Source organism: Pelmatolapia mariae, linkage group LG23 (genome assembly GCF_036321145.2).
Source record: "Pelmatolapia mariae isolate MD_Pm_ZW linkage group LG23, Pm_UMD_F_2, whole genome shotgun sequence".
Lineage (NCBI taxonomy): Eukaryota > Metazoa > Chordata > Actinopteri > Cichliformes > Cichlidae > Pelmatolapia > Pelmatolapia mariae.
Window position 1 is genome coordinate 42,268,986 of NC_086246.1, and position 14,446 is coordinate 42,283,431.

The 14,446-nt window shown below is 36.6% G+C and overlaps 1 protein-coding gene across 1 annotated transcript; it reads right to left on the minus strand.

Moving 5' to 3' along the window:
• Nucleotides 1-8,016: 8,016 nt before the first annotated feature.
• LOC134620484 (chymotrypsin-like elastase family member 3B) lies at nt 8,017-10,535 on the minus strand. The gene is made up of 7 exons (XM_063466663.1): nt 10,493-10,535; nt 10,297-10,385; nt 10,117-10,214; nt 9,836-9,964; nt 9,536-9,672; nt 8,292-8,434; nt 8,017-8,178 (listed from the first exon to the last, which is right to left on the minus strand). Exons 1-7 carry the CDS (start codon nt 10,533-10,535, stop codon nt 8,017-8,019), a joined length of 801 nt encoding a protein of 266 aa, XP_063322733.1.
• Nucleotides 10,536-14,446: the final 3,911 nt, after the last annotated feature.

Consider the following 14,446-nt stretch of genomic DNA (forward strand, 5'->3'; position numbering starts at 1 on the left):
CTACATTAAAGGATTGCGGATTGTAACAAACTGATCTTATTTATGGGTGGCTGTAGCTCAGGTGGCAGAGCAGGTCAGCCACTAATCAGAAGGTTGGTGGTTCGATCCCAGGCTGCCTCCTGGCTGCATGCCAAATATCCTTGGGCAAGATACTAACCCCTGTTTGCCTACTGGTGGTGGTCAGAGGGCCCGGTGGCGCCAGTGTCCGGCAGCCTTGCCTCTGTCAGTGCGCCCCAGGGCAGCTGTGGCTACAATGTAGCTTGCCATTGCCAGTGTGTGAATGTAGTGTAAAGCGCTTTGGGGTCCTTAGGGACTGAGTAAAAGCGCTATACAAATGCAGGCCATTTACCATTTATTTCAGTTTAAACCAACAGCGACTGATCACAACTGTACTTGTAACATAAACAGAACTTAAAACAAGTAATATTAAATATAACTGTAACTGCATGCATTATCTGCATCCATAACCTTCAAAGAAGCCCAAGCATGCATTTGTCTGCCACCCACTCAGGCACGCACAGGTTTACAGCTTCTTAGATAACACACACACACACACACACACACACACACACGTCTTTATTGGTCACTACATTAGTCTGAGATTATAGTGAGAGATATCTCAGAGATAGGATTTTAACGATGCACTACATTACATATATAATAACTGGTGTGAATATGAGCAAATGATTAACCAACAATCATGTTACAGTTACTCCCACCATGCAATAAAATAATAACTACCCAGCTTATAAAAAAAAGGGTTCACTGAGTTGATGCTAAGAGTCAGCTTTAGAGATCTTAGTTTATTTAAATAAATTCCCAGTAATCTGATTAAAATTCCTAGTGGTAATTATTGCCCATCTTGTTATTGTTGGTTTAGATTTTACCATGGAAAATCCAGGAGCAGTTGTTGATTTTCTGGTAAATTTGGGACTCGCTTGTTTCGCTTAGGTGATTGTGTTTTCTTTTGAGATTGAACTTTACTCTCTGAAAATGGATTTCAAAGGTTCCCTTAAGAGTTCCTTATTCGTAAAATCCGGTTTGGTTACTGGTTAATTTTCCATCTAGATTTGGATCCCTTTAGATGTTTGGCAGCACCTATTTAACAGTGTGTCTAGCTCGTCTTCTTCACTTTTAAAAAGTTTTAAATGTACACTGAAAAAAATAATGTGCTGGTTGAACACAATTTAATGATGGCACACATTTCCACCTACTTAAATCACGTACAATAACCCATTCATTTGTTGGTTAAATTTAATTAGATTATATCAGCTCAGTTTTTTCTCTTTCAATTAAATTCTAGCCTTTTATTTAAGTAAGTAGAGCCAATTTTTTTGAATTCATCCTACACAGGTTAAAAATGTACGTAGAACAAACCTTGTTGAACGAACAACTGCTTTGCTAATCAAGGCTACTACTGTTAGTCTTGTTTAATGAACCAATATGTGGTTTGATGGTTTTATTCATTGCATGTTTCACAATAAACACATGGACCCCATACTTTACAACAAGTACAAAAGTATTATTTCGTGGAATAAAACTTTTCATGTTTAACCACCACACCAGAGTGTGTCACTCCATACTAAAAAAACACATAAAAGCTATGATTACAAGGGTTGAATGCTTTTATATATATTTTTGTTTAAATAAACATTTTTATATTTTAAAACTATAGTAATTTTTAGCAGGACTGTTCATAACATTCTCAAAAACATTTCCAAGCATATATAAGGTGTTTTACAAAATAACTGCTAAATGCAATTTTGAACACAGAAAAAATACAGATTACCAAGAGATTTTTTTAATGATAACCAAAAGAATGCACCTATTAAAATTACAAATAAAATTACAATAATTAAAAAAAAACAAACAACAAAAACCTAATTTTTCTATTTTCTTGTGTTTTCATTTGCTTTCTTTAATAGTTTAAAAACACCTGACCCTGTATGTTGTAGCTCCAAAAAACAGCCCATAGCCCACAATCAATCATTATACTGTACTACTTGACTACTGCACAACCAATAAGATGATTGCAGCTGCAGGCAGTATTGGGTACACAGTGTTCAGCCAAACAAGTGCACTGACAAATTAAGACTATTAATAGTGAAATACCCACAACAGAAAGGCTTACTTCCATGCAAACCTGCAAAGAAAATATCATGTAACACTGGAGGCTCAGATACAAATCACAAATACCACTAATATCACACTGAATGATATGAAACTCTTAACAAATAAAGAAAACGCAAATGAACAAACAAAATTTAAAATAAATCAAATCTGCTCTAAGAGCTGAAAATAGTCAAGCAAGCATGCAAAACGTGTTAACAAAGCAACATTTTGTCTTTAATCTACATTACTGAGTTTTTGTAGCTTCTCATTAATTGAGATCTTAGTGAACTTACAGGGTGTTTTGGTTTATTTTACTCTATAATCATTTTTTAATTGATCTTAATATACTTATACTTGTATTTTGGTTCTGTTTTATTGCATCTGACTCTTTCACATTATCAGCTTCTCACTGGTCATCTGTAAAGCCCTTTGAACCGCACTAAAGTGCAAAAAAGTGGTAAACAAATAAAGTCTGACTGATTGAAAAGTTACAGTGTGCCTTACGAAGCCAATGCGTAGTATACAGTAACAGGGTTTAAAGAAATAACAACAACAACAAAAAACAAACAAACAGAAAAAAGATCAGATAAATAATAAATAAAAAATAATTTTTTAAATTCACAGACAATTTTATGCAATAATGCGCAGAAGAAACAGCTCCATGTTTAAAAGTAGACAAAGTTTGTGTATGATATCGTATAGCCATTAAACTAACATGTTAAAGTAGTTAGCTACTTTATTTTTCTATACCAGTCATCACAGGCACCTTGAACCTGAACAACTCATCAATTCTCTTATGAACCTGTCGTAGGGCCAATGGTGCAACTGGACAGGTCACAAGTCTATCACAGAGCCAACATAGTGAGACAGCCACCCATCCACACACAAAGTCCAGTTAACATACATGTCTTTGGGAGGAAACTTGAGTATCTGGAGCCGATGGATCTGCAATCACGAGACCACTGCACCACTCAACCTGAACAAATGAACCTTAAATGTTATCTTGAACTTATCACATGACAAATATTTTCCTTGTGGTGTTATTGTCGGCTGTATAGGTAGTAAATCACCAACACATTTTCATTATTCCATCAAATATTCCTTTGCTACATTTCAAATGGAGTAATTCTTATCTGCTTTAATTATTTTCTAGATAAAAGACATAAAAACTGGTGGGGCACTTTATCCTGAGGTGACTATTGATTAAATATCTGTTCATCTCTCTGATGATTGTGCATGGTTCTCTGCGCCTGGAGGCTTAGCTTCTGTGCAGTTATGAGCAGTAATATTATTTGATTGGCGCCAACTGTGTTTCTGCTCAGACCACAGTGTACACTCTAATTAGTATTATCCATGTGATGCACGAGACTGAGGATCCAAAGCATGGTGTCATATATGAAGTTGCCTCATGAAGTAGCCATATTTTTTCAGTGTGCCTGGTTATTTATTGACTAACCCATTAGGTTTGATGCGGTACTTTCTCCCCTTGTGACTATAAGAGACCCACATATGATAGAAAAATCAGCTGAGGCTCTCCTTTAAACTTTGGACTTCTGCTTTGATTGTTCCTCCACCCACATACTAATATAATACTTTGTGGTCATGTCTGCAAATATGTGTATCTTTGGGGGAAAAATTATATATATATATATATATATATTTTTTACCTTTAAAAAAAATTAATCTCAAAATATTATCCCTTTACAAATCGGTATATAATATTTTCTTACACCTTGTATAACACATCTTAAATACTTTTCTTTATGAGAATGGTCATGGTATCAAAGTCAATGATTGCCCGAAGAGCTGTTGAGTTGATTCCATCTATCTGCCTTGTTGGCATAGTCCACAGGGGGTCAAATAGTTTGCCCTCTTGTTATGGCCAAGGAGGGCCGCCCTCAAGTACTAAACGTGAGTAAGCTGCAATCTATAAAACCATAAAACACTGTTGTTAGAATTTGTCCTGACTGGTTGAATCTCTGAAGGTGGTAAACCTGAGCAACTGTCAAGGTTATAACCAAAGCAACAGTGTGATGGATGGTGGGTGTCTATCTAAAGGTTTCTTACTACTCCAGAGGGACTTTTTCAAAAGATCAAACACTAAAGTTGTATCTAAATTGGCTTATTGGAAGACTGATCATCATAATAACATCATTCACACTGACCTTTTGCAGCATGGAAAGCCTCTGTTTGCTTGAGATAGAGAGCAGCATTTGGTGTCTGGAGCTGCTGAAATAAAGGAAACCCCCCTCACATCTTACATAAAACTGCAGTTAATCCTTAATAGAAAGAAAGTAGCCTAACACCACTGTGTTTGCACTGACTTGAGTGAGACCCTGCTGCCTCCACATGGCCATAGTGTGGACTGAGACTGATGGATACAAGGCATCTTAAAATGGACCTATCAGAGGCTGTGTGCAAATTTCCATTGTGTCTGATGGAGCGCAGAAAAATTGCCTCTGTAGAAACATTAATTACTCTCTTATGTATGTTACTTGGTGTAGTGTATGTGGTGTTGGGCATTGGTTGGGTCTCAGCTGATGATTAGTGAGCAACACTTGTTGGCCTGTTAGCTTACAGTATGATGCTTTTATATTATGAATGATTGAGACACAGTTTCTATGATGAGATGTATTATTGTGCTTCACAATGGTATAAAAAACCCTGTGCAAACCTTTATTAAGTCTCCTTAAAATTGAGTTTTGTTTGCTAAACATGACAAATTGAAGAAATAGCTTTAATTGCTTTTGTTTTATATGTAGTGCCTATCTCACAGGACTTAGGTGTCTCACATTTCATTAATTTCTCACATGCAAAATCAATATAAATAAATAAATATGAATCAAGCTGACATTATGCTATATGACATACATGAGAAAGGGGCCGCTTTCATGACATATTCATAATATGAACAATAAAAGCTTTATACGCAACACAAACATTTACTGTTGGAGAAAATTTAGAGTGATACATTCTGTTGTATTTGCACTTTAGCCACCTTTTTAAAACTACACATACTTTTAGCTGAAAAACATGCAGTGATGAAATATTTTCAGATTGTGTCTATAGGTCTCCCCCCTCAGGAGTCAATGCACAATGCAGCTTGAAAGGCGAACCGAGAGGAGAGATGTAAAAAATATATATATATATATATGTATATATATATATATATATATATATATATATATATATATATATATATGTATATATATATCTGTCCCCAGGATGGAGCTTCTATGAAATGAAGTTCCCATATGTACCAGTAGATGGGGACACATAAATGCCAAAAGGTTGGCCTTGGCGTCATGGTTAAAAGCAAACCTGGAAGCCTTAATGTTTGGTCTCACACAGTTAACACAGTGTTTGTTTAAGGCTGAGCTCACTGTATGAATTTGAAGTGAGGGTTAATAAGTGTTTACTTGTTTTCTGCTCTGTGTGCACTCGATCAACAACAGTCCTGCCGGTAGAAACACAAGTATGCACTCTATAGAAGTGCACTTGTTTTGTGAAGAAGCTTATTTTTAGAGACACGTTTTATTCGTGTAACTTAAATACACACTATAAAAAATACAATCAGGAAATTAATTAAAAAGTTTAATTAGACTGTATTAATTCCTGGTACTTAGTGGGTTTAATGCTATTACAGTTTGCTCCAACTTTACCATCTGCAGCATAACAGCTGAGCTACACACGTTAGTTGTACTTTTAAGTGTATTTAATATTTAGATGTGAATGCAGATGCTGAAACAGCTGAAGGTTGTTTTCGAGTTGTGAAGATAAACACTCTGTGGCATCTACTTCAGGTTTATCACAATCCGTAAGTCAAGAGTGACAAGAATCACAGAGGCTACATTACAAGATAATAGCTCCATAGAAGCCAGAAAAGGCTTTATGGAAACATGAGATCAAAGTGAGAAGGAGAAGAAGTATCCTTTTCATGTCTTCTGTCAAACCTGGAGGAGGTGCTGTAAGGCCTGGGCAAAACTGGCTTAGTCTTAGCTGGATAATATTAAGAAATTTCGATAAAATGTTCTGTAACTGTGCTCATTTTAACAGTTGGTTGTGTTTTGTAATTATGTTTTAATTATTCTTTTAATTGTGTTTTCTTGCTGTTTTGTAATTTTGTTTTCCCCAAGTGTTTCCTAATTGTTTCACTGATTGTTTTGCTTAAATGTGCTCCATATAAATGAACCTGACTTGTGTTTCTAGTTACCTGTGTGTTGCCTGTATGCTTCCTTGCGGTTAATTTTTTGGCTTTTCTTACTGCCTAAGTTTGAAAGATGTTTTTTCTCATGGTTGGTGTGACTCGGTGTGGTTTCGTGTCCCTCCACCCTTTCTCGTTTCTCTGTCCCATCTTAATTGTTTCGACCCGTGTCTCATTTCCTCTGTGTATATCAACTGGCTGTGTCTTTATAGATGTTTGTTTTATTCTCCTTTGTGTTACTATGCTACCTGTCTTTGCTTTCCTGCATTAGCTTTTTTAAAAATAAAATAAAATAAATAAATATATATGTATATATATATATATATATATATATATATATATATATATATATATATATATATATATATATATATATATATATATATATATATATATAATTAAGGATCAGTCTCTTTCCAATTAAGTCTTTTTATCTGGGGCTGGCTCAATTTCTGGTTGAATCATTAAAAATTCCTTCACTCTCATTACTGGTCCTTCATCCCACAACAAGGGTATGGCTCCAGTTGCACTGTGTGTGGGACCAAAGATTTTATCATCATCAGATAAGTTGGAAAGCTTTATAAATAAGCCAGTTGCCAGATTTCAATCACACAGGATACTTTAAATGCTGAAGACAATACTCTGAAGGCTTTAAAGGTCTGGAAAATATTTCTATAATATATGTTTATATTTTTATTTGTCAGTCTTGAAGCCATCAGCTCACCCAGATATTAAAAACAGGCCCTTAACTTTAAAATGGCTTTTTGCATACATGATAAAATACAAATGTGCACATAAATTCTTAAAGCCAGTGTCTACATTGTCTCAAAGTTGCATTTAGATGTCAAAGATGCCTAAATAAGTAGGAACACTAAATTTCACTCAAACTATTATGTTGTTGTGCTAAAAATAAGAAAGTCTGTTCTTATTGACTGGATGAATGTTTGTCAAAAGTGTCCCAAAATGCTCCTGTTATCTGATGCAGCAGACCACCAGTGCCGTGCATCAAGGTAACCGATTGCTGTTATTTATCTGATGTTAAAGCCTGCTTTCCAGCTCAGCTCCCATCAGCCAGTATATTCACTGGTGCCGAAACTTGGATGACCTTGGTAGTGATTGATAGGAAATGCTGATTCATAAGTCCTCCACGCACGCTGATGGGAATCCATTCCTCTTTCTTCTTATCACACAGCAGGAGAGGTGAAGTATGAGGTGGTGCTGCAGAGACAGGAATTCATTTTGCACCTTTCCTGTAAATTTTTTAAGACATGGAAACTGCAGTTCTTGTCATGAAGGCTTACTGTGGTTGTTTACAGTCGGTGATTTTGACAAGAATGCAGGAATGAAGAAAACAAGTATTTCATTTTTAAGAAAATTTTATTATGGAATGGGTTTTTTTATGTTTTGGTTTTTTTTGGGGGTGCTGTTACAAAATTCTGATTGTAATGTGTAACCTGTAAATGAGATCACCTCGTGTAGGGAAAAATATTAACTTGGGATCTCATTATTTTTTGGAGTTGATCAGCTGGTATCCAGCAGATCCTCAGTACTTCAGCATGACCAAAAGAAACAAGATGATTTATTGACAGATGAAATATTTTATTTATCAGTGACACCGGCTGAAATGCATTTGTTTCTCAACAGACAGACTCATGCACAGAAGAGGAAACTCTATAGATCGAACAGAATGGAAAGCGGCATTAATTTACCTCGCTGAGCCACTCGGTGAAGGCAGAGGTACGGGTGAAGACTGTGGGCTTCTTCACTTCGTTGCAAACACGGGAGGAAACAAAGCTGGTTACACCCTGGACATACCACCTACCATCCTGAGCCACACAGTTAAGAGGACCGCCAGAGTCTCCCTGAGAGAGAAAGAGGCAGAGGAAGGATTGGTGCATGAAGTAGCTGACCTTGTTCACTGCAGGTAATTCAGTTCTGACAGGTACAAGCTGCTTTCTTTTGATGCTTCACACACATTGCATCCTGATACGATGTCTCCTCCTGCACAGATCATGGTGCTCTTGACGTTGATCCCCCACCAGTCGCTGCGGCTGCACACACTGTGCTCCACTACAGGCAGCAGGGCCTGCTGCAGTTTATCAGGCATGGGGCCATGAGCTGACACACAGAGAGTATAGAGCTGCTCAGCAACGCGTAAATACAACACACTGTATACTGCATGCATCAGGCGGAATCAGACAAATTGTTTGAAAGCCAGTGCTCATTACTGTTACTAGTGCTACATGCAATTAATTAGCTTTATTATTTATACTTGCACCAAAAGCAGTTACTCATTACCTTATTAGGCAGGTCCATCAAATGTGTTATGAAACCTTTTCTAAACTAAAGTGATGTCTGCATGCAGGGCCATCCTTGGGCAATATTAGCAAGCTAGACATCATAAACATGTGGCTGCATGAGCCAAATGTGTTTTCTTGGTTTAACTGCATCCACTGCACATGTGCACTGCTGTTTTCTCCTACACTGTGTACAAAAGTTTGACATCACCCACTGGTTTGTGAATACCTGATTCTGAGCTCTCAAGCTTTTTGCTGCCATCATCTTAGCTTTTTGAAATCAGACTTAAACTAGTAATTAAAACTCTAAACTCATGGGGATGGATCAGGTGAGAGGTTGCCTTCTCACTGACTTCTGTTGAGGTTTCTTACATGACATTGTGCACATTGCTCAGCAGTGGTCTGGCATCAACGTTATGAAAAATGGTTCTGAAAAATGTATATTTGGGAAACGGTTGCTCAAGGTTGCAAACTACTTATCTTAGGAATGGATACATTGATTGAAAAGAGTGTTCAGTACTAAAATCCTCCATGTGATTGTTTTCTTTACTGGCAGACTGCTGTAATCACCCACAGTGATTAAGGAAGAGGTTGTCTGCAAACACTTGCTAATTACTGTTGGCATTCCAGAGCCTACTGCCATCTATTGTATACAGTCTATGATTTGTAACTTCACTAAACACTGATGACACATTCTTCCCTGAAAACCTTGGCTAGCTAGCATGTCCCATTCCTTGCTAAACCATAATGTATGACCACTTGAAAGAGAGACTTCAGTTACATGGTTTTTACAAAAGGTATTACTACCCAAAATTAGCAGAAAATGCAGACTGTATATGCTAAAATTGAACCTTTTCATACAGATGGAACAAGACAATGACCTGCAGTTATTAACATGACATAAAAGAGACAGAGACAGTACTGTAAAGGTTTCCCCAGCCAGTGATGTAACACGGGGCTCCATGGGCGAGGATCTCTCCAGCCTGTGGAAGACAAGCAATGCCCACGCTGTCATTCATAATGGGGCTCTTATCCAGTTTCAGCAGGGCAAGATCATTCCTGGAGGAGAACCGTCATAATAGTTAGATTTTTACTGATCGAGGAGGTGAAAGGAGGAATCTCTTAAACCAGCTAAAATGCTTCTTCGAGATTGTTTTATAGTCTTGTGTGAGAGCAGTTGCTTTTTGAAATGCGTTTTCTTCAGCTTTCCGAATGTACTTACCCATCAGAGACGTGGTTGATGTCCCAGTTAGGATGGACAACAATGCGCAGAATATCTATGATCTGTTCAGTTCCCTCCTGCTGGCTCATGTCATGTTCTCCCAATACCACACGGTACACATCTCCTGGCCTGTAAGACAGTTTTGACCATTTATGATTTATCAGTTTTCTTCTGCTTATACTGTTGAATGACAGAGTTCTTTTGGTGTGCTTTTTACACAGTCCCTGACTTCTGTCTTTATGCTCTAAACTTTCATCCCTTGATCAAGCTTAGCTAGTCACCAGATGCAGTGTCCAGCGGTCAGTACCCAGCGAGGTCCAACCAGAGTCCCTCCACAGGTGTGATGGTAACGACTGCCGTGCTTCACCTGCAGGGAAATCTGAGAAAAAGAAGCTGACAATTTAGTAATTCTAAACAAAATAATAGTTAAAGTACATTAAAAATTAACAAACTGTAATTACCTGCCAAGGCCAGCTATGGGGATGGGCATCCTCTCCATTTACAACCCTACCAGTGTTGGGCTGGACAGCAGGTGTACCACAACTAAAAACTACAATTATATTCGATTATATAACTAAAATGTAATTTATATCTGAATTTTGTCTTTTGTAAGAATTGAACTACTTTTTCCTTTTCTAACCAGACCAAACCACTTACCATATGCTGCTTGTAGCAGCATAAGGACCAGTGTCTGCAGCATGCTGTCGTTGTGAGAGGTAGTTCAGTTCGGGGAAGTTCTTTTATACCTGCTCAGTGTTTCTATCAACCCAAATGCAGATTACACTGAACTTGTGAAACTCTTTTATCAGTCTCACTGCTGATTGTAGCTGAGAAAAACCTTCCTGTTCCACAGATGCATTAGTTGGTCTTTGCTGACCTGCCTGCTGATGGGGACAAATGGGCGGTTTATTGTGCAAATAGTGCAACAGACTTTGAATTTGCTGGAACTCAAAACGCTTTTAGGCATTTTGAGATAAAAAATAATGATATTAAAGTGTAAAAAAGTGAGTTCTATATTAAAGATAATGAAGTAATAATATGAAACATGTATCTAAAAAATATCATTTTAGGACCATAAGTATTCATTATGCAGATTGAACGAACATTTTAAGTTAGTTTATGTAAAGCAAAGTTTTCACTATACTGTTTGGCTGTTTAGTCAAATATAATGCATTATGATCCATCAAACCTACAGCCCACCCGACTGCCATCAGTCACACATTTCCTCCTAGTATGATGACTAAACATATACAGTAATTCCAGCATAGCGCCGCAAAACCTGAAAAGCGGTTGACCCCAAAAGAAAAAAAATCTAAACAACTGTCCGGGTGGGCAAAGCATTTGATTCAAGTACAGCTGTCAAATAAAAGCAACAGAGGATAATTATAGCCTTGGACAGGGTCAACTACTAACCAGTTTTGTTTTTTATTATTAAACACATTAAATATATTTGCAAAAACTTAAATAATTCTCTACTCTATTATAACATTTCCAGTCCATATGATGACATAGTGCACAGTACCTCTACAGTGCATAACTATATGACTTCTATTTTCATCTATACAATTTTTTGTGTTGAATTATTTCAACACTAAACACACAGACACAAAAGAAACGGGAAGCACAATGGTAACATGCCTTTTCTTGAGCAATTTTAAAAGATCTCTCAAATTTGTCACTGTTGTGGAGCCTTTGAATGTAAAACACGACCACCTTCACCAGGTATTAAGGGGGTACACATTTTTCTTGACACCTCTAGATATTATTTAACATTTAAAATTACACATTTAAAGAGAAATAGTTTAACAGTTCCATTACAACTGGGAGTCTGCTCGTATAATAACACTAATTGAACTTTTAGTCTAAAGTCTTAAAAGGTTTGCTGCAGGCAGACTGTTATGAAACCTGTTTTTCCCCTGTGCAGTTGGATAGCTAGTCTTAAGTGAAATCCATTAATATAAAAATAGAAAGACTTCACACATAATTATGTATTTATATGGTATTGCAATAATAGGAAAAGCAGTTTCTAACTGTTGGAAAAAATGTAGTTGCATAACTTGCCTAGGGTTAGGGTTGTCACTTCATACACAAAACCACAGTAAATATCTGGTTGATGTTAAATTTTTAATTAATTTTGTAAAGTTGAAAATTGTGATTTTTTTTTTTTGCAGACATTAAAATCTGTAAATAATTTTAGGTTGCAACCAGCAGCTGATGCCCACCTACAGTCACAGTAATCTATATACTGTTAGGTCCATACTTTGTTCAACAGAGACACAACTTTTGCAATTTTGCAATTTTTGTAACTTTATAATTTTGAATGTTTATCAATTTTGAATCAGTTTTTAATTGTAAGTCCTTCCATTTTTAGAGGGTCAAAAGCATCTAGACAGACCAACATCATTTTAAACATAAGGAATGTTTTTAAAAGTCTAGAAACCGAGGCCATTATTAAATGCTGCGTTTCCTCCCTTGAGATGCTCTGCTAAGTCTTCACTGCAGCCACCTACTGTTGCTTCCTGTTTGCGGTTCTTTCTCCACTTTTGTCCACTTTGCAGTAATTGCAAAGCATGCTCTGTTGGGTTAAAATCAAGCCAGGTGACTTGACTTGGCCATTGGATAATATCCAATTTCTTTGCCTTGGAAACACTCTGATTGCTTTTGCAATAGCATTGGATCATTATCTGTTTGCAATGTGAATGTGAGTATATTCTCATACACATCAGAATTCATCCTGTTACTTCTATCAGCAGTCACATCATCAATAATCACTTGTTCCATTGGCAGCTATACAGACTCATGCCATAGCATTACTGCTATTGTATTTGACAGATAATGTGGTATGCTTTGGATCATCAGTAGTTTCTTTAGTTCTTCATCCATTGTTCTGGTACAAGTTAATCTTGTTTTGCTCTGTCCAGAGGTTTTTTTTTTTTTTTTTGGTGATGTATAGATGTTGCCTGGTAAAGCATGCAGTGTTTTTCACTTTGTCATAAACCCTTTTATTTCCAAGCATTAAGATGTCTTTTGATTATAGATCTTGACAATGGCATGCCTACCTCCTCAGAGGTGTTCTTAACTTGATTGGATGGTGTGAAATTGTTTTCTTCTTTTTTGTTTCTGCTATCTCTCTGTTTGGCTTATTTTGTTTATTCAAATCAAAATCCAATTTATTTATATATCACATTTAAAAACAGAAAGTTTGCCCAAAGTACTGTGCAGAAACAAAGGGGTAAAACACAAGATAAAAACCACAAACACTCACATAAACACATAATAATACACGTAATAAGCATATCAACTCACACCAGTCTAAACACTATCGAAAAAAGATGTGTTTTCCCTGACTTGCATTCTCTTTTTGGGCTTCATAAAATATTTAAAATTGCAGTGAAAAGCTATAAAATAAAATAAAAAGGGTAATAGACAGGTATTTTTGTCTAATTTCAGAAACTGAAAGATGTTGCCTTTCAAATCAAGTCTGTTTAACATACCTTAACTTGTTCTGTTGTAAGATTTGCTATAAAGGGGTAGATGTGGACCAAAACATTAAACGGATTGTAGGTGACCTGAAAAGTGTTAAGAGAATAAAAAATGCTAAATATTTAAAATAGGTTTTAGAAAGATAAATTTCAACGTTAGAAAAAGTTTTTTAAATAAAGTTTATTGATGCACCAAACAGTATTTAGCCATCTTTAACAATCTAATAAGAATCCAACCTTCTTGAAGCCAATCATTAGCTATGCATTTTTTAAATCTATTTTAACCAATAAATAGTAAATATTATCACTCCGTTGTTAACAGCAAATAACTGCTACAAAAAGTTTAATTCTCAGTGTTTCCCATTTATTAATGTTGTTTATTATAAAAGGGCTACTCAGCTTTGCAAATAACTGCATTGAAAAATTCAGCTAAACAGGAAAAAAAAACCAAAACCCTTCTGCTCAGACAATCTGTTCCCAGAGTAAATTTGTGGGCTCTGTGAAAACGAGAATGGATGTAGCTGAGAAAGCAGCTCAGGGTGAGTGAAGAAGAAAAGCAGGCAGAAACTGAGACAAGGGTTTTAGTGTCGTCAGCTGTCCCGGAGCTTAGTGTACTGCGAGAAGTACATTTTCTTCCAGCAACCACAGAATTGGATAGCTTTGGGTTACCTTCAAGAGAAACAGTCCTGTAACAACTTTCTCTCCTTTAATAACATGTTATACATTCACGAAGGGGCCCACGCTGCTGAATCTGGACCCAATTCTTCACGCCTCACTCAGACGGTATCCTTTCCTCCTGAGGGAAACTCATATCACTCTCTGGAGAAGACTCCTCGCATCCATAAATTTCCCCCTTTTAGAGAGCAAATCAAATCAATATTGCCCCCAACAGCTAAATGGTTTCACTTATTTTCTTGCTCTGTTAAGATCATTCCTTACACTAGATACGGTATAACGATTTATGAATCAGGCATGTGCTGTATGTTTGCATAACACAGCAGTGACATAGAGAGCTGTGAATAATTCTGATTATGGGCTGAGAAACTCACAGCTCTCACTGAATGTACCACTTATGCTGTTTACTGGAGGTGACTCAGGAGGGAGTTAGCATGTAATATGGATGAGTGCG